Genomic DNA, 27,341 nt, shown 5'->3' on the forward strand with positions numbered 1-27,341 from the left:
ACCACACTGTGTGATGTCTGCAACGGGCTGAAAGGAAACAAGGAGGAACCTCCGGGACCTGACTTCAGCCCCGGGGATGTTCGGGGCGTCCTGTGCCCTGCGGGGTGTCTGGCAGCATCCCTGGCCGCTATGCTCTGGATGCCTGTGGCACTCACGCCCGCACAGGTGGTGACCAGACACTGCCCCACGGCCCCCGGGGCGGAGGGCCAGTTCACCCCGATTGAGAACCACTGAACCGAAGACAGAACAGGAATCCCATATGCTAGCACCAAAAAAGAAAAGAAGCAATTGTTTTTGATGAGCAGAAGAAGATAAAGGTAACTCCCCCATTACTTACGGACTGGAGCGTCACACGCGCTGTCCCCTTCCTCACCTGGCGCAGGTATCCGGCCCTGACAACTCACCTGCGGACGCCGGGGAAGAAGGCTTCCTGGCTGCATCTCAGAGTCTTGCACCATCCCTTCCTGGGGCTCCGCTGGCTCTGTGTCCAAGGAGGCCCCCCAGCGCAGCAGGGCAGGCCCCCACCGCCCAGGCCTCGGCTTTGCTGCCCCCAGCCTGCTGCCCACACTCCACACACGCTCTGGCTTTGCCGTCAGGCAGCAGACAGCATCCCGGACACTCAGGAAGGTCACCCCCTAAAAGGCAGCCCTACATCCTTTGCTGTACACGCCAGACAAGGTGGTCTATGTGACCCCGACTTACCAAGACCCTCTGGATGCAGGTGGACGCAACCGGGTTCGGAATTTCCAGGAGGCAAGCCGCGCTAACGGGTGCTCGATTATCGCAGCAAGTGGCAGGAAACACTGAGGGAAGAGCTCCTGGATCCCCGATTTCCGTGGGCGGCTTTTCTGAGGTCTGTGCTCCCAGCCCTTGGTCTGCCTGCTCCGTGCCCTGGCTGGGCTCCAGGCAGCCGGTCACACAGTCCTGGCCACGCCCCAGCCTCCCAGCAGAGGCTCCAGCCCTTGTCTCCCTCCTTCCTCCTCTGTGGGTCCAGCCCTGTCATCCAAGATCTGGTAACTTCGGGGCAGGACGCGGGCCTACTCCAGTCCCTCTGCTGGCATCTCCTGCAGCCTCGGTGCACCTGCCAACTGGCCTCCCCGCTGCCCAGCCCAGCCTGCTGGCCCTTCTCCAAGCTGGTGTCCATCTGCAGGAGGACGTGAGCACAGCGGTCCCGGCCCCGTGTCTGCGAGGCTGCAATGAGCTGCCCTGGGCCCCACACTGCAGGGGGGCCCGGGGGACAGGCGAAGCTCCAGGGTCACAGCCTTCCATTTACAGGTGACAAAACGGAAGTTTCTGCCCTGACTCGGCCCCTGTCTACCTCGGAACCAGGACTCGGCCTGTTCTTACCAGAACCGGGCAGAAGTGTCGCCAGATACGGGCCCGGAAGGCAAAGGAGGCATCAGGAATCTGCCTGGAAGGACCAGAATGGCATTTCCCCCATTAAGATGCTGCAGAAATGTGCCTTCATCCCCCAGAAGCTGTCAGGCAGCAAAGAGCTCACTAACCCACTTTGCAAGGGTTAATTCTTTCAGACTCTGAGGGCCACCTTGGGAGGGGGGCGCAGGGGTGTGCACGCCTGCCAGCAGGGTGGCGGAGGGGATGAAGGGAGAACAGGTTTCTGAGCGGGAGCAGGAAGCGCCCTCGGCCTGGATTAGAACTGACACACGGTAAGGAAACCTCCAGAAGAGCACCACGCAATCATCTACTCATTTTTTCTTCCACATTCACTCAGGTTTTTTTTAAAAGAAAAAAAGTGAAGTGGCTGCAATCTCCACACACTGCTTCCCTCAGGAGCCATGACTTGGCATCTGATGGCGGTTCTATGTCAACGCAGAGCTCCCGCTACTTTGAAATCTTTATGCCTGAAAAATATCCAGTTTTATGAAATGCTTTCATGCATGTATAAATCTAAAAGCCACCAAAAAAATGTGCAGTCGCTAGGGCTTAAATTATGTCCATTTGACAGGTGAGAAAACTGTGGCTATAAATTCTCTCTCTGTCCCCAGGATCTAGAATATTTTTATCAAATTCAATATATGAAAATATTTACAGAAAAAGATACTTTGGGACGTGATTTAGAAAATCAAATCAGATGATTCCACTTGCAAAGAATCCCATTTCCCGCAGCTTGTCAGAGAGCGAAGCAGTTACATGTACTAATTCAGGGAGTCCTCCAGCCCAGCATGAATTCTGTTCAGGCCCGGAGTCCTGTCACTGGAAAGAGACCGTCTGGAAGGAAACCTCTCCGGGCTCCAGGGTCCGGACTCCTGCTCTGAGTACTGCAGGTTCAAAAGGCACGGCGTCCCTCCGCCGGCTGGAACCAGGGCCTCTCGGCAGGGCCGGTCCCGGAGTGACTGCTCACATTTTAATTAAAAGATGGGAATAGAATAAAGTGATATTGAAAGCTTCACCAGACAGCTGGAAAGTAAAACCTGGTAAAGTGACAGATGGGCGTGAGTGACAGCAAGGCTTTCCTAAATACGTCACCATTATTACAATGTAAGTGGAAACCTCGGCTGGCACAATTTTTATTTTTATTTTTTAGTTATTTATGCCATAAGAAAATGTGGTAGTCATAAGTTGAGTTTTTTGAGGTACTGATGAAGACCAAACAGGCTTTGAGCATCAAGGTTTAAGTAAAAGGCATATCCAAGTACCTCTGTTTCATGTGGACACTGAAAACATGGAGAAACTGTATATTTTTAATCAGGGCAAACAGTATGGAGCTGACTTTAGATACTTCTCTTTATATTTTATATTAAACTAATTCAACTCATGATGTCACTCAAAATAAAAACTGGCAAGTACACGCGCCTCTAGAGAGTTTCTCAGCACCGACTTGGAATTCAAAGCACTCTTTTACACATACATTGTGTCCGTCTGTGGAATCCACACGTAAACTCCCAAACCAGCACGTGGGGATGCCACATTGGAAAGGACCACCTGACCGTCCCTCGAACCTAACTGCCCCTTTGCGTTTTACAGGAAAAAAGGCAACTCACAATATTGTATTTTTAAATAAAAAGACTTTATTCATGAAATAAGATAGCAGCTAATAGTTTAAGGAAGCCTGGGGGAGATATTTCTTTCACATGGGGGCACATATGCACCTTGGAAAATATTTGGCAGAGTCATAAAATTAGCATTTTTAGTCACCTGTAAAGTGCTGAGACATTAATCTCGGGTGGACCTGCATTGTTTTAACCATCCAGTAAGTAGAACATTGATAGATAACTACACGTGGAGCACAGTGAACTCGGATCACTCGTGCACGACGCCCGCAGAAGGGGCCCTAAGTGCCAGTCTGCCGACCAAGGGCCACCTTTCCTGTGTCCTGTGTCCGCCGCCAGCACCGGCGCCCACCCTGACCGGCACCGTGTGTCCTTCAGGACATGCATTCAAAGCTAGAAGCGTTCCTGGTCGACAGATGCAAACACAGCAGGAAAGGATGGACCAAGCAAGACACCTTCTACGTCTCCTGAGACACTAAAACACACACATCTCCAACGTGAATATTTTGGCATTGACACTTGGGTCTAAATGTTGATAGGCACTGAGGATTTTGGTTCAAAGCAAACATTATTTGTGAAATGTTACAGATAACATAGTGACTAAAACTTAGTTAATTTTTTTAATAGAAAAATGCGATACAAAAATACTACTTTGTTAAAAATATACAGTACACGCATTATACCACTTTGGAAAACTCAGTTCAACTCAGAAAGCATGTAACACCACCCGGCCTGGTATGTGTCACCTGGCTTTCTTCATTGTGACAAATTCTATTCTGGAGTTAAAAGATATACAATATAAATAAAAGTAGTGAATCTGAATCAAGTACAATTACTTTAAGAATTGTTAATAAACCCCCCCACCAGTGAATATGCTGTATCTCCCCGTGAGTTCTGAGTCTGAGAGTTCTCTAGGTGACAGGCTACGAGAACAGGTCTGCAGCGTCCCGTGCTTATTAAGGACCACGGGGGTCAGAGGTGAAGCATCCTCCCGGGACCCCCACCCACTCAAACGTGGCGTCCACCCCCCTTCCTCATGCGCGTCCACACGGGGCTCCCCTGCGTGGGGTGGAGGGAGGGGCTGCCGGAGACGCCCCCTTGACGATATTGCACTCTTCGGCCCCGAGACGGTGGGCGATTCATCCCCAGCCAGCGCAGATGTGGCGGGACCGCTCGGGGTGTCTGACTCGGCCGAAAGGCCACCCCCGGATCTCGGCCTGGGCTCACACGTTCAGCAGGGGAATCTGCCAGACCATGACGGACGAGGCCAGCTCCTCCGGCCGCTGCTGCCTGGCCTTCCTGCTCACCCGCCGGTGGCCCTGTCCCCCGCAGGCCACCAGCACGGAGCTGGCCTTGGCCTTCCTGGCCCGCCGCCCTCGGCCGGGGGAGCTGCAGGGGAGCCGCAGGGGGTCCTGGACGAAGCCCTCCTCTGAGCGGGGCCCCAGGGAGCCCGAGCCCTGGGAAGGCGTCGGGGACCCGGACGTGGAGGAGACGTCGCTGGCCTGGGCGAGGGAGCCCAGCGAAGCCCCCAGCCAGATGGCGTCGGGGCCGCGGCGGCTCGGGCAGGGCCCGGGCCCCTCACCGGGGAGCGCGTCCCTCTGGTCTTCATCCTGGGGGTCGGCACCGGGGGGCGGGCTGTCCCTGGGCTTGTCTCTGTCTGCCTTGGGGGCGGCTGTGGCCACGACCAGGAACTTGACGGGCCCGTTGTGAGCGTGGTAGGAGACCAGGCCTCGTCCTGAAAGGGCACAGCGCTCAGCAGGGCCCCGCATGCCGGGCAGGGCCCCGGGCACCCCCCGTCCACACGGCAAAACCCCGCACTCGACAGCTCAGAGTGAGAACAGCTTCCAGACCACGTTCTCGTGGATTTCTAGTGAAGTCCAAGAATGCTCTCAAAACCGTGGTCTAAAATACAACCGTGGTCTTCGTCAGCGGTATCTCAGTTCTGGTACTTGCATTGTACTTTTAAATAAAGTGATAAAGTAGCTATTTTCCTGTTCTCTGTATAAATGCCTTCTCGCCTGCTCTAAGATAATATATTTAGGAAAAGTTTTCCTAAATCTTGGTTTTAAAAACTTAAATGCCTGAAATATGTCAATTTTAGGAATAAGATGCCTAAACTATAAGTAGCTTCCTGCCATTTTTCATTTCAAAAAGATTCTGTGGTTTAGAATAATTTAGTCCTATGGTATTGATTAAAATGGGGGCTTTTCAGTTCAAGGATGACGTGAATTGAATTTTAAAAGAAGCACCAGAAACTCCCTGTAGGTCTTTTTATGAAATGCAGACTCCCCCATAACACCGAGACTCCAAGGGCCAGGCGGGCATGGGATGTCCATTTTTAAGCGCCTCGCAGGTGAGGTGACAGAAATGGGGGGTAGATGCCCTTTTCACCAAATGCTTTGAGGCTGAAACAGGGCCCTAGCGCCTCCCTCCCACTCTGGCCTAAGCAGAGGACGTTACAGGATTCCTCAGCTGGGCGAGGTGACTTCCTCAGTGAGCTGAAGGACAAGTCAAGAGGGATGGGGACGCCCAGACACCGGGCATGGAGGTGTGATCTGAAGCGACAGCCCAGGGGAACATCCCAGCACCACCTGGTGAACCTGAACGTGAGTGTTTCCTACACACCTGTGGTCCCTTCCTGGACACACAGCCAGAGGAACCCGAGTCCCTATGAGAAGGGGTGGCCAGAGGAACCCCCCCAGAGGCATAGCACGTAACACACAGAACAGGAAACAACTAAATACCCACTGTACGTCACATGGGGAACAAAGCCACGCTACACAGCAGTGACACCATGAGCTACAGTCACGTGACCAACAAGGATGCGCCTCAGAAATAATGTGGAAAGAAAGCCGTCGGAGAGGAATACGTACGCTACGAGACAATTACAGAAAATGCTAAAATGGCACAATTAAAGACTTCTTTTTTGAAAAAGGTACAAATTAGCAAAACTATGGAGAAAAACCAACGGAACGGTGACGTGAGACCCTGCAGGAGAACGGTTATGTTTGGCTGTCGGGGAGGAGCGTCCCCAGCTGTGACGGGAAGGGCTTCTGACTCCTGAGCCTTTACCACTCAAACTGCCCGTGGTCATCATGTGCAGCTTCTGCATGTATCACAGGCAGGTCATAACGAAGACAGCAGTTAAGAAATGAATAAACCAACTTGGAATTCCATGATCCTAACAGGTGGATCGTGACAAAATAGGAATTTATCTAAAGCACAGACCTATTTGCAGTAGACCCGTGAAAGCTTGTTGAGGGAAGGAAGGGCTGCCTGCAGTCAGAGTGAAATATTCCAGTGTTGACAGTAGGAAGAAACTATAGACAGAGATCTTCATTAACGTTTCGATGAGTTTCCTACAAATCTTTTTCTCTGAGAGTTATTACATAATCGACATAAAATTTTAAGATCTTGGTTTTACTTAACTTACAGAATTAACATTTCTCTGTATCATTCCAAGCTCTCTGCAAACATCATTTTCACTGGCTGTGTTACGTTCTAAAATGGCAACGCGACCACTGTCTTAAGCGTCTCCCTACTCCTAATTTTGGACCTTTAGGCTGTTTCCCGTTCTTTCTGCGTCATGGTTTATTCCTAGATTTGGCTGCTTCACGAGACAGACTCCTGAATTGGAAACCCTGACTCCTGACACAAAAGCATCTTCAAGTCCTGAACAACAAAGTGCTTTCCAAAAAGGCTGTGCCCATTTCAACTCCCCGCAACACTGCAAAACAGCACAACTGAGCTTTCTCAGATGCTGGGCCCCCTTCTTTGCAAAACGTAAAAAGCATCCGTTTTCACAGCAAAACTGTGTAGAATGATCAAAGCCAACAGGTGGCAGAAAAGGTAATGTGACAGCACGTCTTGGTGACAAGGGTCTCCCTGGACCACTGACGTCAGAAACAGGAAGACAGAAGTATGACCTGATGATTCAAATGAATAGACATAGCCTTTACAGCAGGAAAGAAAGGAAGGAAGAAGGGAAGGGACCAAGGGAGAGAGAAAACCACCTAAGTAATTTACACTGTTTAAGCAAAGACACAGCTGACCACAGACCCGTGGGCTTGACGAGAGTACAGTACAGGACAGAGGCCTGGGAGACGCAGGCACTCGGGGGGTGTACTCACCGGTCACCTTGGGGATCCCCTGCAGACGAGGGACGGGCAGGGCCACCACGACGCCCAGGCTGGTGCCGACCATCAGCAGGCCGTGGCAGACGAGCAGGCTGGTCACAGACAGCCGCTGGTGTCCTGGGGGACAGAAGAGGCTTGTGGCCCGCAGTCTGGCCTCTGCAGCCCACACACTGGGGCAGGGGCCCCGGGAACTGCCCGGAAACCCTACAGACCCGCCAGAATGCTCCCCGGAGCCCTAGCCACACACTGCGACTCTTTCAGCCGGACGAGCAAGAGAGAGATCTGGGGGGCGTCCTGGCTGCACCCCGGCAGAGCACGGCCACGGCCTCAGGACACCTGCACGGTGCTCTCAGCACCGCTGGGGCGGCCCTTCCAGAGCCGATCACACACCCCCGCCCCGAACCGTCCATGTAAATCATGCACTTCCAGGCAGAGCTGCACACACACACGTACACACATGCGCACACACGCACATCAGGCTGTCAGACGGCAGCCCTGTGCGAGCAAGAGCCCACCTAGGCAGGTAAGGAGAGACCTCACAGGTAGGACGGGCTCCCAGTGCAGCCCGGGCGCAGCATCACAGGGGAGAGACGCAAGCGACCATCCAAGGTTCCGTCGGAAGGAGACCTCTCACGGCCTCGGTGGGCAAGTCCGGGAAACGCGGATACAGAACACTGGAGTCCAAGGGCTTTGGAGCTTCTGGCTGTTTGCTCTGCTTTGTTTTGCTTTGCAGTCGAGGCTCTGAGGCCCAGAGAGGTGGGTCAGCCTGACAAGGTTAGGAAGTGGAGTGAAAGGTGCGTGTCTCCCCGTGACTCTCGTCTCAGGGACTGAGTCTGGGCCCCGCGCATCCCACCCCTGCCCTGACCCTGCCCACAGCTCCACCACCTTCAGCAGGGGCTTTAAGCCCCTCCTGGCGTCTCTGCTCAGCACTGAGGCTCGAGAGCAGAGAAGGGTCATGCGGGCTGCTCCCAGGAAGGAAGGGAGGGCACTTCAAAACAGCTGCATTCTTCTGCTCTCTAGAAATGAGTCATTTTCAGTATCTCTGCGTTTGACCTAAGTTCATCTTAGAAAAAGCATGAAAACAAACGGTCTAAACACCAAAGCCAAAGGCAGGTCACCATGTCCACTGAAGTTATTTTATGATTATTTAGGCAGCAGAACACTGAAACGAAACCAAGACAACAGCTACAAAAACTAAAGATCTGGTTTTACCTCTAAATACAGGCATACTTTTTGAAGAAAAGCTAATGTATTAAGTTCCCAGGAATCCAAATGCGTGCCCATGGGAGCCGCTGGGGCTTTAGAGACGCCTGGGACCTGCGTGTCTGTCTACACCTGGGCCGGGAGCTGTCGTTTCCAAACGCCAGGGAGAACTGCAGAAGCCATTTAGAAACACGGCTCTGGGCACAGCTCACAATGGTTGCTATCCAGGGGCAGGTGGTCCCGTCGTGGGGCAGCCCTCCAGAGGGGAGCTCCGTGGACCAGGGAACGTCCCGGGACACACGGGTGCGCCTTCCAGAGCAGAAGCCTCACTTGATGCCACGTGACCTGAAGATTCCCCACAGCTACGCTCGAGACAGAAAGCAAACCCGCAAAGCTGAGACCCTCCTGGAATCTTTGGTGGAAGCAGCTGGTGGAGGCGACTTTTGGAACTGGCTCACTGCTCTGTGTTTTGTTTTCTTCCAGTGAAGTACGGCCTCCACCACTGCCCTGGTGCACAGGGACAGCAGGTTACTTCCCATCTGGATATCTTACTTCTCAACACCAACGTGGAGAATGTCATGACAACGGGATGGACAGGGGACAGAGCTATTATTTCCCTTTTGCAGCCACTTTCTGAAGCCACCCTCCTGGAAGGAATATAGAAACTGGGGCAGTGGTATAGCCCTGTGGTCCTAGATGTGAATAAATTTCCTTTTTAACACACGAAAGTATTGGGAACACTAAAAACAAGCAGACTCTCATGACGTGATCTCAGGGCTCGGTTCAGAGGTTGGCTGTGGGTTTTTATATCATGTAAGTCCACCCACACCCTCATTTTGGTAGCCAAGTCCTGCATATAAGTGAAAACTATTTGCATGAATAAATTGTTTTGTGATTTATTTGATCGTCCTGAAATATTTTGGTCTGGGAAACTGAGTTTCCTTTAATTCTTCTCCAAAAAAGGAATTTGTGAGTTAAATTTTCTTTCACAGATAATATATCATTTTTAAAATACTGGCCTAGGACTATTAAAGAAGCATCTGAAATACTTTTAATCTACCACTTGGCTTTAAAGAAAACTAATGAGGAAAAGGGAATTTCAAACAGCCCACCTCCACACTGAGGGTTAACAGATCCTCGTAAAATATGATGTGAAATATTTCCAACCGCTAATAAAAGCATTAAGAAGATCTTACTTTCGAATTACAAAGGATAAAAGTTTACTACTTATTTTCATTCATAAATGCATTTTGAAAGTGACCTTTTATCCCCCTTAGGAATTTTCCTGCCTCTTTGCCTGTAAATAGCATATTAGGAACATCTGACTTTTCGTCCTGTCTCCAGCTTTTACATCTGTGTTACGTCATATGCAGTGAAAATCTGGGAAACTCTCTAGTCTTTGTAAAGAAACTCCTCTCTCCAGAAGTGGATCTTTCTAAAGAGAAAGGACAAAACAATTCAAAGGCACAGAAGGTGCCCTGTGTGGTGTCGGGATGGGGAAAAGTCATCGTGTGGGGAAAGGTTATGAAACATGATGAGAAGGGGAAAAACTACACGGTCAGTGGGAAAGACCAAAGGAAACAACCCCGGGGCTTCTGGGAGGTGCTCCTGGGAGGACCCCCCCCAAACTTTCACTTCATCATAACAAACACGAAAGCAGGGAAAACTGGGATGTTTTTCTTTCTAACTGGTTTAAAAGCCTTCAGTTCCAGCGAATGATGGTTTGTTCCATTTTCAAAGTAGTCTAGGATTCCTCTTTAATTTCACGTATGAAAGTTTAACTGAATGGTAACTAGGGAACGTGGAGATTTTCCCATTCTGGAGGGTCTGCAGACAGAGCTGCTGAGAGGCGTCAGGCTACTGCTTGTGGAAGCACCAGCTGTGGCCTTCCAGGTGGGACCACAGCGCTCTGAGCTGGCCAAGCTGCGGGCAGAAGGGCCACCCACTCAGCACCAAAGGGGGAGGCGGGGCGGGGGAGGCAGGGCGGGAGGGGTGGGGCAGAGATGCCGACAAAGGCTGCAGTTGGCATGGGGCGGAAGTGAGTTATCAACATGAAGTGGCAGAGGGAGCTGGCCGCTGTGTGATGCACGCTCTCCGGGGACCCCGCTGTCCTCTCACACGGGGACACAGGAGCACGGGGAAGGCCGGCCAGGTTTATTCAAATGCTCGCAAGAAACACACAAACAGGGGAGAGAGTAGGAGAAGCAGCCAGCCTTCCAAGTGTGCTTGGAAAGGCTATGACTGGAACCCACTCCCAGCTCCCACCCGGGACAGAGACCAGGGAGGCGGGCAGGTTAGCGCAGGATCAACTGCTGGTTAGTAATAGGATTATCTGCTGGTGAAGGAGCTGCTGGTTAGCACAGGATCAACTGCTGGTTAAGGAGCTGCTAGTTAGCTCAGGATCATCTGCTGGTACAGGAGCTGCTGGTTAGCACAGGATCAACTGCTGGTTAAGGAGCTGCTGGTTAGTGCAGGACCAACTGCTGGTTGAGTAGCTGCTGGTTAGCACAGGACGCCACCAGAGCCCAGGGGACACGAAACCCACTCCTCGGTCTATTCCCTAACTCATAACCTTGAGTCTAGTTTAAGTTGCTGAATTCCCTTATGATGTGGTTGATGGTACTTAGAGTTACACTGACTTTTGTATTAGATAGAAAGTTGTGCCACTTCATTGGTTACGTCACCCCTGGAAAGCAACGTGCTCACTCAGCGGGGACCTGGGAAGGCTAATCTGATGGGGGGCGGGGGTCTCAACACTTTTTCATCCAAATACCCTCCCCTGACTGTTCTGGACGAAGAGGAAACAGCTGCATCCTGACCTGACTCATGCAGCCTCATGACCCGGAGGAGATGCCGCCCTCTGAACCACGGGCTGTAACCACCTCGGGGGCCAGGAAGGTTGACCGATGGCCCTTCGAAATGTGCGTGCTGACCCCAGGCGCCGTCATCCACTGTGTCTGCCAAGTATGATGTGGTTTATGGCACAGCGCTGGAGCTAATGGTGCTCAGAAGAGAGCTCCAAACCGGACAGAAAGATGCAGTCTACAGGGGAAAGCACGCTGAGACCTCTAGGGAACTAAACAGGGTTCTCAATTCTGCTACAAAAAAGGCATGACTCACAGTAGAGTAGAGTAAATTTTTTTTTCAAATTGTGTTCTTTCTGGCCTGCGAAGTCTTCATCTCTAGAACCTACTGGAATTTTATACTCCAGTGAGAGCACAAAAGGACCGTCTACACGTTATTGCCATATATACGTAAAAAACCCATTTGGGCAACGTCACGAACACAACTCTAGAATGAGGTTTACATACATGTGTCCAGGATGACGGTGGTCCAAGGACCTGCAATTCCACAGGCTCACACAGGGTGCAAACACGCACTGACACACGTATCTAAGTGTCAGAGAGGACACAGTGAAACACTTCTCACCGTGAAACACTGGCCCAAGGGTAAGACGATTCAAAGAAGGACAGACAGGGCTTCCCTGGTGGCGCAGTGGTTGGGGGTCTGCCTGCCAATGCAGGGGACACGGGTTCGAGCCCTGGTCTGGGCAGATCCCACATGCCACGGAGCAACTAGGCCCGTGAGCCACAATTACTGAGCCTGCGCGTCTGGAGCCTGTGCCCCGCAACAAGAGAGGCCGCGATAGTGAGAGGCCCGCGCACCGCGATGAAAAGTGGCCCCCGCTTGCCGCAACTAGAGAAAGCCCTCGCGCAGAGACGAAGACCCAACACAGCCATAAATAAAAATAAAAAAGAAGGACAGACAAGACATGGTATCTGGCCTCCCCGTTCCCCAAAATGCAAGAAAATCAGACCAACGTCAGACGCCTTTCCGAGGACCACATTCAAGAACCACTGCCCGGGCGTAGCAAGAGGACTCTCATTCTGAGTGTCGCTGATTTCTGCTCTAACTGTCCGCCAGGTTCAGCGGCTACAAACCTGGGAGTAAAGTATGAGATGCAGACAAAGCACAAAATCCCCGGATACTGGTGAACTTGGAGGTATTTCGCATACAGCAGGCAGATGCGGGAGAACACGCCACCCAAAGGCTCCTTCTGCATGGGACATGGGCTCGGGAGAAAGAGCCTTAAGTCCTGGCACAGGGACAGGAGGCCCAGGGCGGCGGGGGCCCCGAGGAGGGGGGCAGGGACTGTGTGTGGTGATGGTGACAGCAGGCGGGGGCACACCTGCCAAGGGGCCTGGGGACATGGGGCCGCCAGGTGTCCCCACCTGACCACACGGTCTCCTGGCTCCACAGGAACCCAGGCGGATCCTGACCTGAACAGTGAAAGCCACGCCGGTGGATAAGAAACAAGGGAGTCGTTAACTGGGGGGTGGAAGGAAGGAAAGAAAACAAGATGAAGTACAGCCAGTGGCCCAGGTGCAAACAGGTTACGTGGTCACAGGTACGTAACCCCTGGGCTTTGGTCCAACAGGGACTGGGGACTCGAGCGCCCTGGGAGGGCTTCCTGCACAGGTCTGTTCACGCGGTGTGGGTGGGAGCCCACGCGCTGCACACCGGATCTTTCTCTTCTCCAGCCGGGAGCCAGGAGACGCAGCCAACGTGGGAAAGGAGGGGAATGCCGTGCGGCGTGAGCCTGGTCCTTAAAAGCCCCGTGGAGACGTGGGTCAATACACACCAGGCACACACACCCGTACACAGCAAGCAACGCATACACATACTAGTTACATACATACACACATTTGCAACATGCTTATATACACTAGCTACACGCCCGTACATAACCAGCCCAGGTGTACATACTAGCCACATACCCATACATAACAAGCCACACATGTACATACTAGTCACACGCCCGTACATAACAAGCCCAGGTGTACATACTAGCTACACGCCCATACATAACAAGCTCACGTGTGTACATACTAGCCACACGCCCGTACATAACAAGCCCAGGTGTACATACTAGCTACATGCCCGTACATAACAAGCTCACGCGTGTACATACTAGCCACACGCCCATACATAACAAGCCCAGGTGTACATACTAGCCACACGCCCGTACATAACAAGCCCAGGTGTACATACTAGCTACACGCCCATACATAACAAGCCACACGTGTACATACTAGTCACACGCCCGTACATAACAAGCCCAGGTGTACATACTAGCTACATGCCCGTACATAACAAGCTCACGCGTGTACATACTAGCCACACGCCCGTACATAACAAGCCCAGGTGTACATACTAGCTACATGCCCGTACATAACAAGCTCACGCATGTACATACTAGCCACACGCCCATACATAACAAGCCCAGGTGTACATACTAGCCACATGCCCGTACATAACAAGCCCAGGTGTACATACTAGCTACATGCCCGTACATAACAAGCTCACGCGTGTACATACTAGCCACACGCCCATACATAACAAGCCCAGGTGTACATACTAGCCACACGCCCGTACATAACAAGCCCAGGTGTACATACTAGCTACATGCCCGTACATAACAAGCTCACGCGTGTACATACTAGCCACACGCCCATACATAACAAGCCCAGGTGTACATACTAGCCACACGCCCGTACATAACAAGCCCAGGTGTACATACTAGCTACACGCCCATACATAACAAGCCACACGTGTACATACTAGTCACACGCCCGTACATAACAAGCCCAGGTGTACATACTAGCTACACGCCCATACATAACAAGCCACACGTGTACATACTAGTCACACGCCCGTACATAACAAGCCCAGGTGTACATACTAGCTACACACCCATACATAACAAGCCACACGTGTACATACTAGTCACACGCCCGTACATAACAAGCCCAGGTGTACATACTAGCTACATGCCCGTACATAACAAGCCACACATGTACATACTAGTCACACACCCGTACCTAACAAGCTCACGCGTGTACATACTAGCCACACGCCTGTACCTAACAAGCTCACGCGTGTACATACTAGCCACACGCCCGTACCTAACAAGCTCACGCGTGTACATACTAGCCACACGCCTATACACACCGGGCGTGCACACACCAGCCACATGCGGCTCCCACACCCCACTCCTGCACCTTGGCTGCTTTGACTCCCGCTGCCGGGAACACCCCTCCCGCGTGCGGCTGGCGGAGCCCCGTGGAGCCCCCCCCACCAGAGAGTCTCCTTTTCTCTGCCCTTCAACCTCAGATCCCTGCCCCCGCCCCCCGCCCCAGTGCTTTATTAACAGCACTAAACCGTCTGCGATGGGCGGCTCTGACCTCTAAGAAGGGCGCTTTACTCCGGGTCACCCGGCAGCCCCGAGCCCCGGCCCCGGGGGATGTGGCACCGCCCACCAGCGCCCCAGGGCCCACCTGGCAGCATGTGGTGGACCGGGGTGGCGATGTTGACGTCCTGGAGATGTTTGAGCGTCTCCGTGTGGAAGAGGCGGAGCGTGGACCCCGAGGTGAAGGCGATCCAGATGCCCACGCCGGCAATGGCCACGTGTGAGACCACCATGCCCTCCTCCTGGTGGGCCTCCAGCTGGCTCTGCGGAGACCAGGGAGAAGGGAAGGCGGGGCGTCGGGGGTACAGCGCAGAGCTGCACCCCACGTCGCCGTCACGGACCCGCCCTTTGGGCTGCGCGTGAAGCCTCGGGTGGCGCCGTCGTCCCCACCGTGCCAGGGTGTCCAGCTGGCGCCCCGGATCTCACCTGCCCTCAACCAGCTACAGCAAGGGCACCGTCACCCCAGGTCCGCAGGTGCTGAGCAGCGCCCCTGGATGCCTGTGGACCGTCAGCACCCCCAAGCCTGAGCGGGAACGAGGGCCACGTCTGCCTGCGAGGAGGCCTGTACGGGCAGCTAAGCCCCCGCCGGGCTCTCAGGGTCCCCTCGGCGTCCAGCCCCGTCCGGTCCCCGGGTGGCCACCTGCTGCTTCTCCGTCTGACCAGGTCCTTCCCGAGCCTCCGGGCTGTGCTCTGCCCCGGGTCTCCATCCTGACAACCCTGTTCCACGGGGCCCCCGAGAGGGAACCGTTGGAACTTGTCCCCATGGTGGACGGGCCGGCGCTGGGCAGCTGGGGTCACTGCCTACCAGGGATTGGCGGGGGGCAGGTGGGGTGAAGCTGGACACACAGTGAGAAGAAACACTACCCTCAAAGAAGTCCTCTTAGCCCACAGCAGGTCCCAGTCCTGCACAGCTGTCTGGCCTGAAACGAGGTAACTGAAAACCCCCTAGGAAAAAAACAGGCTTACACCTCTGTCCCCTTCCTCCAGGGCTGAGAACAGCGCGGGAGGCTCTTTACGACCCACCACGCAGCCGAGGGGGCCGAAGGCGCCAGCCTCGCACGCCGACCCGCGCGGAAAGCGCTCGCCGGTTAGCCCCTCACGCTGCACCGCCGAGCTGGACCGAGGGGGACACGTGAGTCTCTGATTTTATCGGAAGGGAGGCTGCCCGTCCAAGGGCACCACACCTTGTCTTAAGTGAAGACTGCAGCTGGACAGGCAAAGCTGGAGAGCGGCCTGGGGGTCGCCCTGAAGCCGGGACTCAGGCGTGACAGTGATTCTGGAGTTGGCGGACGCCCCGACGGCCTGAGCACCCAGTCCTGCCAACACCACGTGCCCGGGGCCGCACGTTCCCTCTGGAGTCCCCGCGCACCTCCCGGGAGGGAACACGAGGACACTGCCCTCGGGGCGGGCAACTGGCTTGGGCCCTCGGCCCCTCCTGCAGCCAAAGCCGGGGGGCCACCCTTTCCTCCGAGACGCCCGTGCTATGCTCACCTCCACAGGCACCTCCCTCCGCGCACGTGTCCACCCTCCCACAAAGCGACCTCGATCATCACAGGTCTAATTTAAACACGTGTCAGTGGGGACGAGCCGGTGCCGGCGGTTAGGAAGGAGCCCCGAGTTCTTACAGAGTGAGTCCTCCTGAGTAAACACGTATGACTGGAAACGCTGGGCCGCATGGCAACTCCACGTTTCACCTTTTGAGGAAGGACAGACTGTTTTGCAACAGCTGCCCCGTTTCACGTCCCCACCAGCGATGCATGCAGCTCTCGACTTCTCCACGTCCTCTTGGCACTTGTTAATGTCCCTTCTCTATTGCTGTCATCCTCGTGGGTGTGACGTGGTGTCTCATGGTTGCTTTGGTTTGCATTTCCCTAAGGACTAAGGATGGTGCACACCCTTCCCTGTGTGGCCGCCTGTGTATCTTCTTTGTAGAAATGTCCGTTCAGATCCTTGGTCCGTTTTTGAACTGGACTATTTTTCTTTTGATCGTTGAGCTGTAAGTTATATAAGCTGTTTGTTATGCACTCTTGGCAGATACACGATTCGTAAGTATTTTCTGCCATTCCGTGGGTCGTCTTTTCACTTTGCGGACAGCCTGTGGAGGTGGCTTGGGCTGCCCTGTACCACAGAAACAGACATGGCTTTCCTCTCTGGCAGGCTTCATGGAGAATAGCTCCCATGCTGTTTCGTGAACCGGTACAGATCCCCTCGGAGGAAGCCCACTGCCGAGACCAGGGCCGCAGGAAGCAGGAGCACGATTTCACGTCCCACTGCCCCGTGTATCACCGAGCAGTTAAGGTTTCAGCAGCAGAGCGGGGCCGACTGGGAGGAATGGGGCAAGCGGCCCACCCCTCCCACGTGTGCTGAGACGGCCTCACAGCTCTGCGTCTCTGAAGAGGAAAAGCCCGGCTGGTCCTCCAGGTCAGCTCAGGAAAAGGCGCTCACTGCTCCCGGAAGGCCATCTCTGGCAGAGCAAGGCGGCTTCCAAAGAGAGGTTAAGAAGGTAAGAAAAACGTCACATGACGCTGAGAAGCCCTCGCACTACCTGAGCGTAAAGGAGCACAGGACTCGCTCTCCTTCTGGCTGCTGGCTCTTTCACAGCTACTGTCGAAACTTCTTGTGGAAGAAGCGAGAAAGTCACGGTTTGCCGGTCCTCAACCCCGGTTTCTTTCTAAGAACTCAGCAAGCCCCGGAAGGAGGGAGCTCAGAGCCGCTGCTGGTTGGGGTCCACCCCTCCCTGCCCTCCGGCGGCTCCGTTCGGTTACTGCCTTGGCCACCCCACTCCCATCCTCTGTCTTGCGGGCTATCTTGTCCCATGCGTCCTGCATGCTGCTTCCCGGCCGTCCTGTGGCCACCTCCACCGCTGCAGCGGCTGCCTGGGTGCACCAGTGTCTGCTCACGGGTCTTCGGCGTCTCACAACCGGCTGTTTTTCTTTACAGAAGTGCCTCATTCTGCAAAATCTACCTCAGAGTCTCCCTCTCTGTCCTCCACCCACGGGGAGTGGAATTTTCCCGACAGAGTTCTGGAACAACCTTCTCAGTGAGTCTTCAGTCTCCAATCTCACCCCCCTTTCAACTCCTTGCAAAAAAAAATCCTCGGAGAAGACAGATTTCCTGGCGTCTGTCCCTTGGTTAAATCCCCACACGGCCCCCGTCGCGCACAGCGTGGCGGGGCTCAGGACGTCACGCGCCGATCTGCCCCGGGAACGGAGCCAAGCGCGGCTGCCCTCACGGTCACGGCCTCGGCCTCGGCAGCGCTGCCCAGACGGGCCCCGTGATCGCTCATGGCAACAGAGGCGGAAACCCCGGGAACCAAGGAGGGGACCGCACGCTCCTGCGCGCGAGGGACCAGGTGCCCTCTGACCACACCTGCGCCAACCCCACGTCCCCACGCTCGGACTCACCCTGCTTCCGGGCAAAGGTCCTCCAGGAACCGCCTTCTCACGTCCTCACACACAGCACTCCTCCTCTGAGATGTCATGCGTTTTTGCCACCTGCTGAAGTCCTCCTCTCCCCAGACAGGGCGGCTTCACGGGCCTGTGACCCTCGCAGGGTCTCAGGCTCAGAGGGCCCCGCACCTAGCGTGATGCTCTGGCTGCTGCTGGCATCTCGGAATCCGGGCTGACATTGGACGTGGGGCCCTGCAGACGCCGTAGCCAGTCCTGACCCCAGACCTGCCCGCAGGGGCCAGGTAGCTGGCGTTGCCCTCACCTGTTCTGGCACCGCACCTGGCCTGTGAGTTCTTCCTGGGCTTTGGGTTTTTTCTACAGCACCTGTACTTATTAAATGCGTGACACGTTTGTGCTGGATGACGGGTGATGTGAACGATAATTTATCTCTGGGATGCTGGCCATTGTCTCCCACCTTCTCAGAGGCTTGGTTTTCTGTGTGAAAACAGGAACTTTGGGCAACAGGGTGTCTAAGTCTCCTGCCACCTTGAAATCATGCGGCTCTGACGGTCTCTGCAGGGAAGCAGGGCTGGGACTGGCAATAGGTGTTCAAGAACCGGTCCGCCTGCCAGCTTGGGCCTGTCGCCTCTCTGCCCTGCATTCGTGTCTTTCTATACAATGACGGGAATTTATCTCATCAGGAAAAAAATGCATCAACTCAGAAAACGCTCTGCTACTAGGTCACCTTTAGTATCTTATCCATTTCATTGTTTCATTCTATTTTTCTCTTCAACGTCGGGGGTAGGGTTGGAAGGAAAGCTTTTTCTTCTTCTCCTGTCCTTCTGTCTGTCTGTCCTGAGTCAGGAACACTGCACGTTGCAGAAAATCGAGAGTAAGGAAGAACAGGTCTTACTTCAAACAGCTCCAGTAATTAAACCGAAACTACCTGTGAAATCGGGGCTCCGAGAAACAAAGCTGTGAGGTCAGCACCCGCAGAATCCACAACAAACGGCCTGCTCCTCAACGTCAGGTTGCTTTCAGAGCTGTGTCCATGTTCCTAAAGCTCAACGTTTTCTTAAAAGGCATGAAATAAACCCCGTGAAGAAGGCCCTACGTAGCTGGGAAGGAAGAAAGAAGGCGCCCCCCACCCCCGCCCCAGATCCAGGTGACTGCAGCTTCATTACGTGCATTTAACACTTACGTCTCCCCGTCTGCTTTCCCTGACCTGGCGGGAAGGCGGGGGGTTTTATTCCTGCTGCGCTGGGCACGCACAGCCCGCCTGGCTCGGCATCTCTGGGTGAGGTGCTCGGCGCTGCCCCATCAGGACGCCGAGCTGGCACTGCAGCCCCGCTGTCCCCGCTGCAGCTGTGCCAACCACTGCCTTGCAGAGGCCACCGCGAGAACATTCACGCCTCTGGACCTCAGACCTCACACCCTGCTCAGCCCAACGCAGAGCGAGTGCAGCCTCGTGGCCTCACGTCGCTGGCCCTACAGACAGGGCACATTCAGGGAGCTTCCCTGTAGCAGCCGCCCTCACCCCAACCAAAGAGGCTGCAGACGCATTGCGGTTTCAAACCTGCAGAGCTGCACCGGTACCCCCACCGTGGTTTCCCTGCCCGGCGGAACTACTGGATAAATTACGTTTTTTTAAAAACAGAGTAGATTTTGCTTTTCTCTCTATAAATACATTTGCTCATTTTGGTACTAAAAATGCACAGAAAGGAGGCTTTTATTTAAATCCAAATATGTTACTTCTGAGTCTTCAAGATTTACAGCATATACATCCTTTGGAGCATGTGCAAATAACCCTTTAATGATAATAAGGTCATAACGGTACGTTTAGTCTGGAATTGCCTTGGTGGCAGCTACAGAAACCATCCTTCCGGCTTTCGGTACGAGTTTATGGCAAAATTAACGTATTGGTTTTGGAGAGATGTTCTAAAGAAAGATTGTTACGTTATTACTCCTTCTCTGTGAAAAGAAACTGAAATACAGACTAACAGAATGCTATTTCTGGCTCTTGTATATTTACTCTAATAATAATTTTTTCTAGTAATAAATAGCAACCACTACTGGGGCGCTCTTTGCTAGCAATATGACCTCTCATTTTGACGAGGAAGTTGGTTGATTGCCAGCTTACGGATCAGAGCCTGAGGCCCAGGTAAGTGGCTCACCTGCGACCACCGTGCAGTGCAGGGTTGAGTTAGGATCTGGACTCGGACCCTCACTACGTCACCGATAAGGTGCGACACTGCTGGTGTACAAGGCAGTGAAATACAAGCCAGCAGCGGTTACAGCGTCTATAAAGTGCCCTGCGCAGGGGCCGTGGTTAACAACCTCTCCACACTCCACTGAGGGCTTCTTGTTAGTCTGAGGCAAGTGAAGTAAAAAGGAGCAGGTGGAGAGAAGTAGAAACAAGAAGTTCCCATAAAAATACTGGGCAGGGACTTCCCTGGTGGTCCAGTGGTTAGGACTCTGCACTCTCACTGCCAAGGCCCCGGGTTCAATCCCTGGTCAGGGAACTAAGATCCCACAAGCCGTGCTGGGCGGTGGGGGAAAAAAAAAACAAAAAAACAAAAAAACGAGCAAAAGCAATTTCACAGGTTTGTCTCCTGCCTCCTGTTCTGGACATCAGCCCCGTCTCCTGTACGGCTGGCCGGCTGACTGGCTGACCCTCTGTCACTTGAGGAGGTTCCGTCCTGCGGGCCCCTGGGGAGGTCACGTCGGAAACAACACAGATGGAAGAACGGTGTGCGGTCCGACAGCGAGAGCGCCAGCCTGAGTCCATGCAGGACCGAGCTCCTGGCCGCAGCACCTCGGCTCCCGGGCGTGGACCTGCTCCCCAAGCCGCCCACAGGGATTTGGGGCAGCATGTGAAGAGGCGCCGGATCCACAGAGAGATGGGCCCACCCCCTGCAACCCTCACCTGAACACACTTTTCTTCCCACCACCTTCCTTGTGAGGGTCGCGAGATGTTCACTTGTGAGGTAGTTCACTGTCTGCAAAAGCACCCGTGTTAGAGGAGTTTCCTTAGGGCAGCGCGGAGCAAAGACACGGTGATGAACAGACAGGAAATAAGTAGGTCTGTCTCATTTTTAACAATAAAAGGAGTAATATGGCTAAACATATTACACGTGTATCGCATGTTTTAGTAATGTGGCTAAAACATTCAAGAGGTCCAATGAGAACTGAAATTCATCTTCTCCATGTGTATATATGTATATACACATATACACGTGTATGTCTACATGTTTACGTATACCCACGTGTGAGTACACTATCTGTGTGTGTGTATTGTGAGTACGTCGCCTACTTGTATTTCTTCTTCTGTGAGCTGCCTTTTCATGTCCTTTGAACACTTTCTATTGGCTTGGTTTCTTCTTTTTAATTTAGCAAGAAGTCTCTTTATATAGGAACATTAACACTTGGTGGCAGATGCAGCAAACATTTTACCAATTTTCATTTACGAGAGTTTCAATACAAACAACACATAGTAGATGTTAAAAAAAAAAAAAAAGGTTCTAAAACTTTACCAGATTTATCATATTCTTTACCATGGCAACTTCTAGGTATACGACGTATCTGGAAAGTTCCCCCCACTGCAAAGTAACGGAACCATCCTACTGTTTGTACCTTGTAAGTCTGTGGCCTTGTTTGTATTCTAACATTCCACGCTCCGGAATGCCTACAACGGTGAAGAGTTGGGGCCTGAGACGCAGTTCTGGTTTCTCCCAATGACTATGATCTCTACTGAATAATCCATTTATCACACTGACTTGAAACGCCTCTTCAACCAAACACTAATTTTCCACATGTCCTTGAAGACTTACTAGTATGTTCATACGGAATACACCTTTTAAAGTAATGTTTGTATTAACAGCAGGTAAATAACGGACAATCAGTCCATGGATGTGGCTAGACAAGGGCTGTGGGACTTTCGAGTTAATCCTTCCTTCTAAGCCACACTAGGAGGGATTTTCTTTCAGCACAGAGCCGCAGGCAGGACACTGCCTGAGCTTTCTACCCGCGAGAGGCGATCTTCGACCTCAGCCTCGGAAGTTAGTCGGACTGGTTCTGGAGTGCATCTTCCCGCACTGTGTAGCCACTTAAAATGACTTACCTCCACGGCGTGAGTCTCCACACTGATTACAGACACTTGACCTCCAGACGCCGCCCACAGTGTGTCTTCCATCATTAGCAGACTTCGAACTGGGAGGACGCCTAATTTTATCACTGTTTGAGGCTCGGAATTCCAGGATCCATCTTAAAAGAAGATATTTCTTTCAATTTCATTCAAATTCAGTTTCTCAAACAGACATTTCTCCAAAGAAGAAACACAGATGGCCAACAGGTACATGAAAAGGTGCTCAACATCACTCATCATCAGGGAAATGCAAATCAAAACCACAGTGAGATATCACCTCCCACCTGTCAGAATGGCCATGATCAAAAACACAAGAAAATACAAGTATTGGTGAGGATGTGGAGAAACGACAACCCTCGTGCGCTCTTGGTGGGAATGTAATAAATTGGTGCAGCCACTGTGGAAAACGGTATGGAGGTTCCTCAAAAAACTAAAAGTAGAACTGCCATATGATCCCGCAATTCTAGTCCTTGGTATATAACCAAACAAAACGAAAACACTAATTTGAAATGATACTTGCACCCCAATGTTCAATGCAGCACTATTTACAGCAGCCAAGACCTGGAAGCAACCTAAGTGTCTATTAACAGATGAATGGATAAAGAAGATGTGGTACCTATATACAATGGAATATTACTCAGCCATAAAAAGAATGAAATCTTGCCATTTGTGACAACACGATGGAACTTGAGGGCATTATGCTAACTGAAATGAGTCAGACAGAGAAAGACAAATACCGTATGATCTCACTTTTATGTGGAATCTAAGAAAGCCAAACTCATAGAAACAGAGAGTAGAAGGGTGGTTGACAGGGGCTGTGGGTGGGAAAATGGGAGATGTTGGCAAAGGGTTCAAACTTCAGTCATAAGATGAATAAGCTCTGAGGATCTAGTGCACATCATTATGATTACAGTTAACAACACTGTATGATACACTTAAAAGTTGTTAAGAGACTAGATCTTAAACGTTCTCACCACAAAAAAGCAACGGTAAGTATGTGATGTGATGGAGGTGTGAGCTGGCAGACGGCGGCGATCATTTTGCAATATGTATCAAATCAAGACACTGTACACCTTAAACCTACACAATGTTATATGTCAGTTATAGCTCAATAAAGCTGGGAAAAAAGGTTCAAATACCCCCCTCCCCAATTAAATAAATCAAAATGAAGCCTAAATAAATTGGTAACACTGGAAGAAATGGACATAAACACTCCAAATCAAGTTGGGAGGCTTGCTAGACCAGACATACTATAGTAATTTCAAAATTTCAACTAGTTAATAATTCCCATGAAATTTAATCTCTACCGGAGCAGTGGAAAAAACAACTTGAATGAGCAAAGCCGTGCTACCAAAGCTGGACAAAGGTTGCAGAGAAGAGAAACAGAGAATCCCACGATAAACACTCACATGATTCTAAATAAATGTGTATTTAACTCTAAACACAAATCACATCCAGCAGGGGAGAAGCAACGCGTCCTCCGCAGAGTAATCATGCCCCGAGGTGCCCCTGATCCTGACACCCGCCCCCCACCCCCGGAATCCGCCTTTAGAAGGAACTGCCTCTGCCCTTCCAACCCCTCACGTCCCAGGGACCTGCAGAGGCTCCAGCCTCAGGACTCCTAGGATGGATGCTCATCCTCCAGGGCTCGCCTGACTGCCGTCCTCCAAACAGCCTGGACCCCAATGCCTGCAGGCGCTCCTCCCAGAGCTCCTGAGCCCCCCAGTCTCCCCCCCAGGCTGGCCTAAGCCCTAGTTTTATGGTCTGTTTATGGTACAACCCCTCAGGGTGTGAGAAGTAGGACCCGCTGGAACGTGTGCCCACAGGTGATCAGCCCAGGGTCTCCTGAACCAAGCTGACAATCAGATTCTCCCTGTGGTGATGATGACACCGGGCCCCCAGCCTTGGGGGCGGGGGGGGTCCCGGGGGGTCCCAGGCACCAGGCTGGTGACAGCCACACCACGCCGAAGGGGCATGCACTTCACTCCATCCCAAAAGAGAAGCCCCGAGGGCCTTGAGCAAGGGCAGGATAAAGGCCTGCAATGAACTCATTACTTTGAGGAACACAGAGAAGCCAGCAGGAGGACGGACTCTGCAACGACTTGCGCTGCTCTTGGCGGGTGGTTGTCTATCTCACACCCTCCTTTCAGGACCGAGCGAGCCACAGGTGCCTCGGGACGAGGGGTGACAAAAGCTGATGGAACGCGAGGCTCGGTGCAGAGTGAAACTCCCTCACCCCACCCCAGTGACCCCTGCCACCCTGCAGACGCGCCTGCGCCACGCTCACCGTCCGCTCTGGCGTACACGGCCACGGCCCCGTTGACCAGGCCGGCGTACAGGCTCTGGGGCGTGCAGGCCAAGCTCATGACCGTGGATTTCTCGGGAGTGAAGAAGTGCTGGAGCCGCACCTTCTTGGAGCCTTGGCTACTTTTATAAATGGAAATGCTGGAAAAGAGAAATGTCAGCTCATGGGTACGTTCGCTCACAAGGAAAAGTGCCAGCCTGCCGAGCCGGAGAACCACGTTCAAGCTTCCTGTCCGTCCCCGCATCCTCCCACGCCTTCCAGAAACATCCCACTTGGCCGTATTGTAGAGACTGCTACCACTTTGACCTCTTTTTTCTTTTAAAAGAGAAGTTCTGCGTTATTAACCAAACAAACAAACAAACACCTTAGTTCTTCCTATAGATCTAGGAACTTCACATCAGGAAAATCATCGTAACTCTCCTTTACACTCTGACCATGTTCCTTGTGAGAATAACACAGAACAAGGCTCTGTTTCATTCCAAAGTGTAAGAGTGACGTGCACTTTAAAGCGTGAACAAGAATGAAGTGTGTCCACGGCAAAGGGCAGGAAGAACTAGAACTTTCCCCGCAAGGAGTTGCTGCCCCCCGGGGTTTCCTAGGGTAACTTCCTCACTCACTGGCTCCTTCAAAGTCCTGGACCCAAGAGTCTCCACCCGCGTCCCAACGGAGGGGGGTCAGGGAGGGGCCGGCGGAGTCCGCCGCCTCGCGGCTGGCAAAGCCGCGGGGCCCGTGTGCGACGCTCACCTCCCCTCCTCCGTCCCCAGGCAGATGGTGGGGACGCCCAGCACTCGGCCCCCCGTGCTCTCGGGCTCCCGGGGCCTGTCCTCTGCGGGCACGTACACCATGCACAGGACACGGGACTCCACGTTGAAGCACTCGATGACCTTGGGGCTGGAGTTTTGAAAGGAGACGATGGCTATCTGACCCATCTGACTGGTGCAGCTTCCGATCTGGGGGGGTTCGGGAGGGAAGAAGTGGGCTGGAAGGGGCTCCACAGCACATGCACAGCTGACACCCCACGGCCACGGCCACGGCAGGATCTGGCTCCCACGTGGGAACCAGCTCGCCGACGAGGACCAAATAACCTTTAAGCAGTCTGCTCACAGAGCCCCGTTCCCTCTGCAACGTGTTTAATGAGGTCATCTTTTTCTTTTAATTTTAATAACAAGAACACAGCTTTGTTTTCGTAAAAGTCACATTTATATCCTTTAAAAACCAGACACCTAGCACCACAGGATGGTAAAGGCCTATCAGTGCACAATTCAAAGTCTGAAAAAGCAGGCTGGTATCAATTTTAAACCAGGCCTTGCCTGAAAAAACAAGGACTTAAAAAGAGACAAAAAGGGGTGAGAATGGATCTCAAAGTGGGTCCCCAGCATTTAACACATCAGGGAGTGTTGTTGTTTTTCTAGAACTTGTACTACTGCTGCCATGATATTTATGAGCCCCCTGTTTGCTGGATCACTTAGGAACACTCAGCAAGGTTTGTTTCCCAACTTAAACCTAAATTTGATTGTCTGTTCAGTGGGAAGGAGCCGGATCCTGTTACCAGGGAAGAGCATGCCCAGCTCTACAAGAGAACGCTCGCCTGGTTCCGGGTTCTTCACAAATTCCTCTCCTTTTCCATCAATATTGAGGATGTCGTGACCCTCTCCTTATTCTAACGGATTTTTCCCTTCTGATCAATAAGCATCCTGCCTTTCCTGGGACAATGTCAAACTGCCAAGCCCGCTCGGGCCGACAGGAAGCGGGGGGTCTGACCAGGTGCAGGTCCTGAGATGGAAAAAACTTCCTCTAAAATTCAAAAACCCTGAGGGAATTCAGCCCATCCCTTCGTTCTGGGCTGAGTGCAGAGAGATATCAGCTCATCAGTCTGTCTTCTTTCCAAAACTCAACCAGGGACTTCAAGCAGGCCAGCGCTCTGGCTGTGAGACGGGGCGGGGTGTGTGGGGAGTTAAGCGGGGTCAGGACACCCGGGAGAGAGCCAGGTGGGGCTGGGAAAGGACAGAGGGCCCATCGTGGAGGAGGTCTGGTGGCTCCCCGCGAGGGGGGCACCAGGAGACCTGAAAACGCACCACACGAGCAATTCCTCTGGTTTGCACGAGCCAGCAATGTCTACTGCAAACGCAGGACCGTTCAAAGGCAGCGCTTCATTTGGAAGAAACTAATTTTAACTGCTAAGTTCCCAGCATAAACAGCCAGCATGGTCTTGGAAGAGAAAAAACTCCATGCCATTTAACCGCCCAAATAGAAAAAAATCTTTCAATGCTTCTATTAGTTAATGGACTTTGGACTGAATTTAATCTGGTTAAGTTTTACAGGAAAAAGAAAAGAGAGAAATGTTTCAATGCCTTAGAATTCGACACCTTTTCCAAAAGTGATCAGCCCCCTTTCCTGTTTGTGACCCCCATGTTTATAAACACAATTTGGGACACACCAGCCACTAACAATGAGCTATCGGACCACTCAGATCTGCCATTTCTCTTCTCATTAGCTGTGGATATGGATTCTTCGTGAACTTGCATTAAAAACAAACAAAAGCATCTTACCCACAGGAAACCATGAGCCGTGGAAAACGAGTCTGGCTGATTCTCATTATTTAGGTAAGGCTCAGGATTATAAACGGCACATTCGATCTAAAGGGGAGAAAAAAATCAAAGGCCCGAATTTAAAATGGGACACAGAGGCGGCCAGAAGGCATGTCTTACACGGATGACAGCACTCTGACATAAACCACAGCAACTCCAAAGACTAAGAGAGAAAAAGATCGACGTATGAGTCTCAGAAATTTGCTTTTTAGAAGCAACACCTAAGTGTGCCCCGGGCAGCTGCAGCTCTGGGTTGAGGCCACACCGACAGGGCCCTTGCCTCTCCCGGGGAGCAGGTTCTGCCAGCGGGAATGG

The 27,341-nt window shown here is 52.6% G+C and overlaps 1 protein-coding gene and 1 non-coding gene across 7 annotated transcripts in view; one reads left to right on the forward strand and one right to left on the reverse strand.

Moving 5' to 3' along the window:
* Positions 1–3,006: 3,006 nt before the first annotated feature.
* Positions 3,007–27,341, reverse strand: part of ARHGEF10 (Rho guanine nucleotide exchange factor 10) — an 86,927-nt gene continuing 62,592 nt past the window's right edge. For 5 of the 6 annotated variants that reach the window (XM_068531945.1, XM_068531948.1, XM_068531944.1 and 2 more), the window contains 7 exons: positions 26,988–27,074; positions 25,183–25,388; positions 24,421–24,578; positions 22,110–22,252; positions 14,689–14,863; positions 7,142–7,264; positions 3,007–4,746 (listed from right to left, as the gene is read on the reverse strand). In XM_068531945.1, the coding sequence (XP_068388046.1) occupies positions 4,235–4,746; positions 7,142–7,264; positions 14,689–14,863; positions 22,110–22,252; positions 24,421–24,578; positions 25,183–25,388; positions 26,988–27,074 (1,404 nt within the window). In that variant the 3' untranslated portion in view covers positions 3,007–4,234. Of the gene's footprint in view, positions 4,747–7,141; positions 7,265–7,547; positions 7,914–14,688; positions 14,864–22,109; positions 22,253–24,420; positions 24,579–25,182; positions 25,389–26,987; positions 27,075–27,341 lie in introns of those variants that run through there. The other variant, XM_068531947.1, reaches the window with a different exon arrangement.
* On the forward strand, positions 20,439–20,511 carry TRNAE-CUC (transfer RNA glutamic acid (anticodon CUC)). The gene has a single exon. It is a non-coding gene; the product is annotated as a tRNA-Glu (tRNA).

The sequence above is a fragment of the Eschrichtius robustus genome, chromosome 21 (assembly GCF_028021215.1).
Source record: "Eschrichtius robustus isolate mEscRob2 chromosome 21, mEscRob2.pri, whole genome shotgun sequence".
Lineage (NCBI taxonomy): Eukaryota > Metazoa > Chordata > Mammalia > Artiodactyla > Eschrichtiidae > Eschrichtius > Eschrichtius robustus.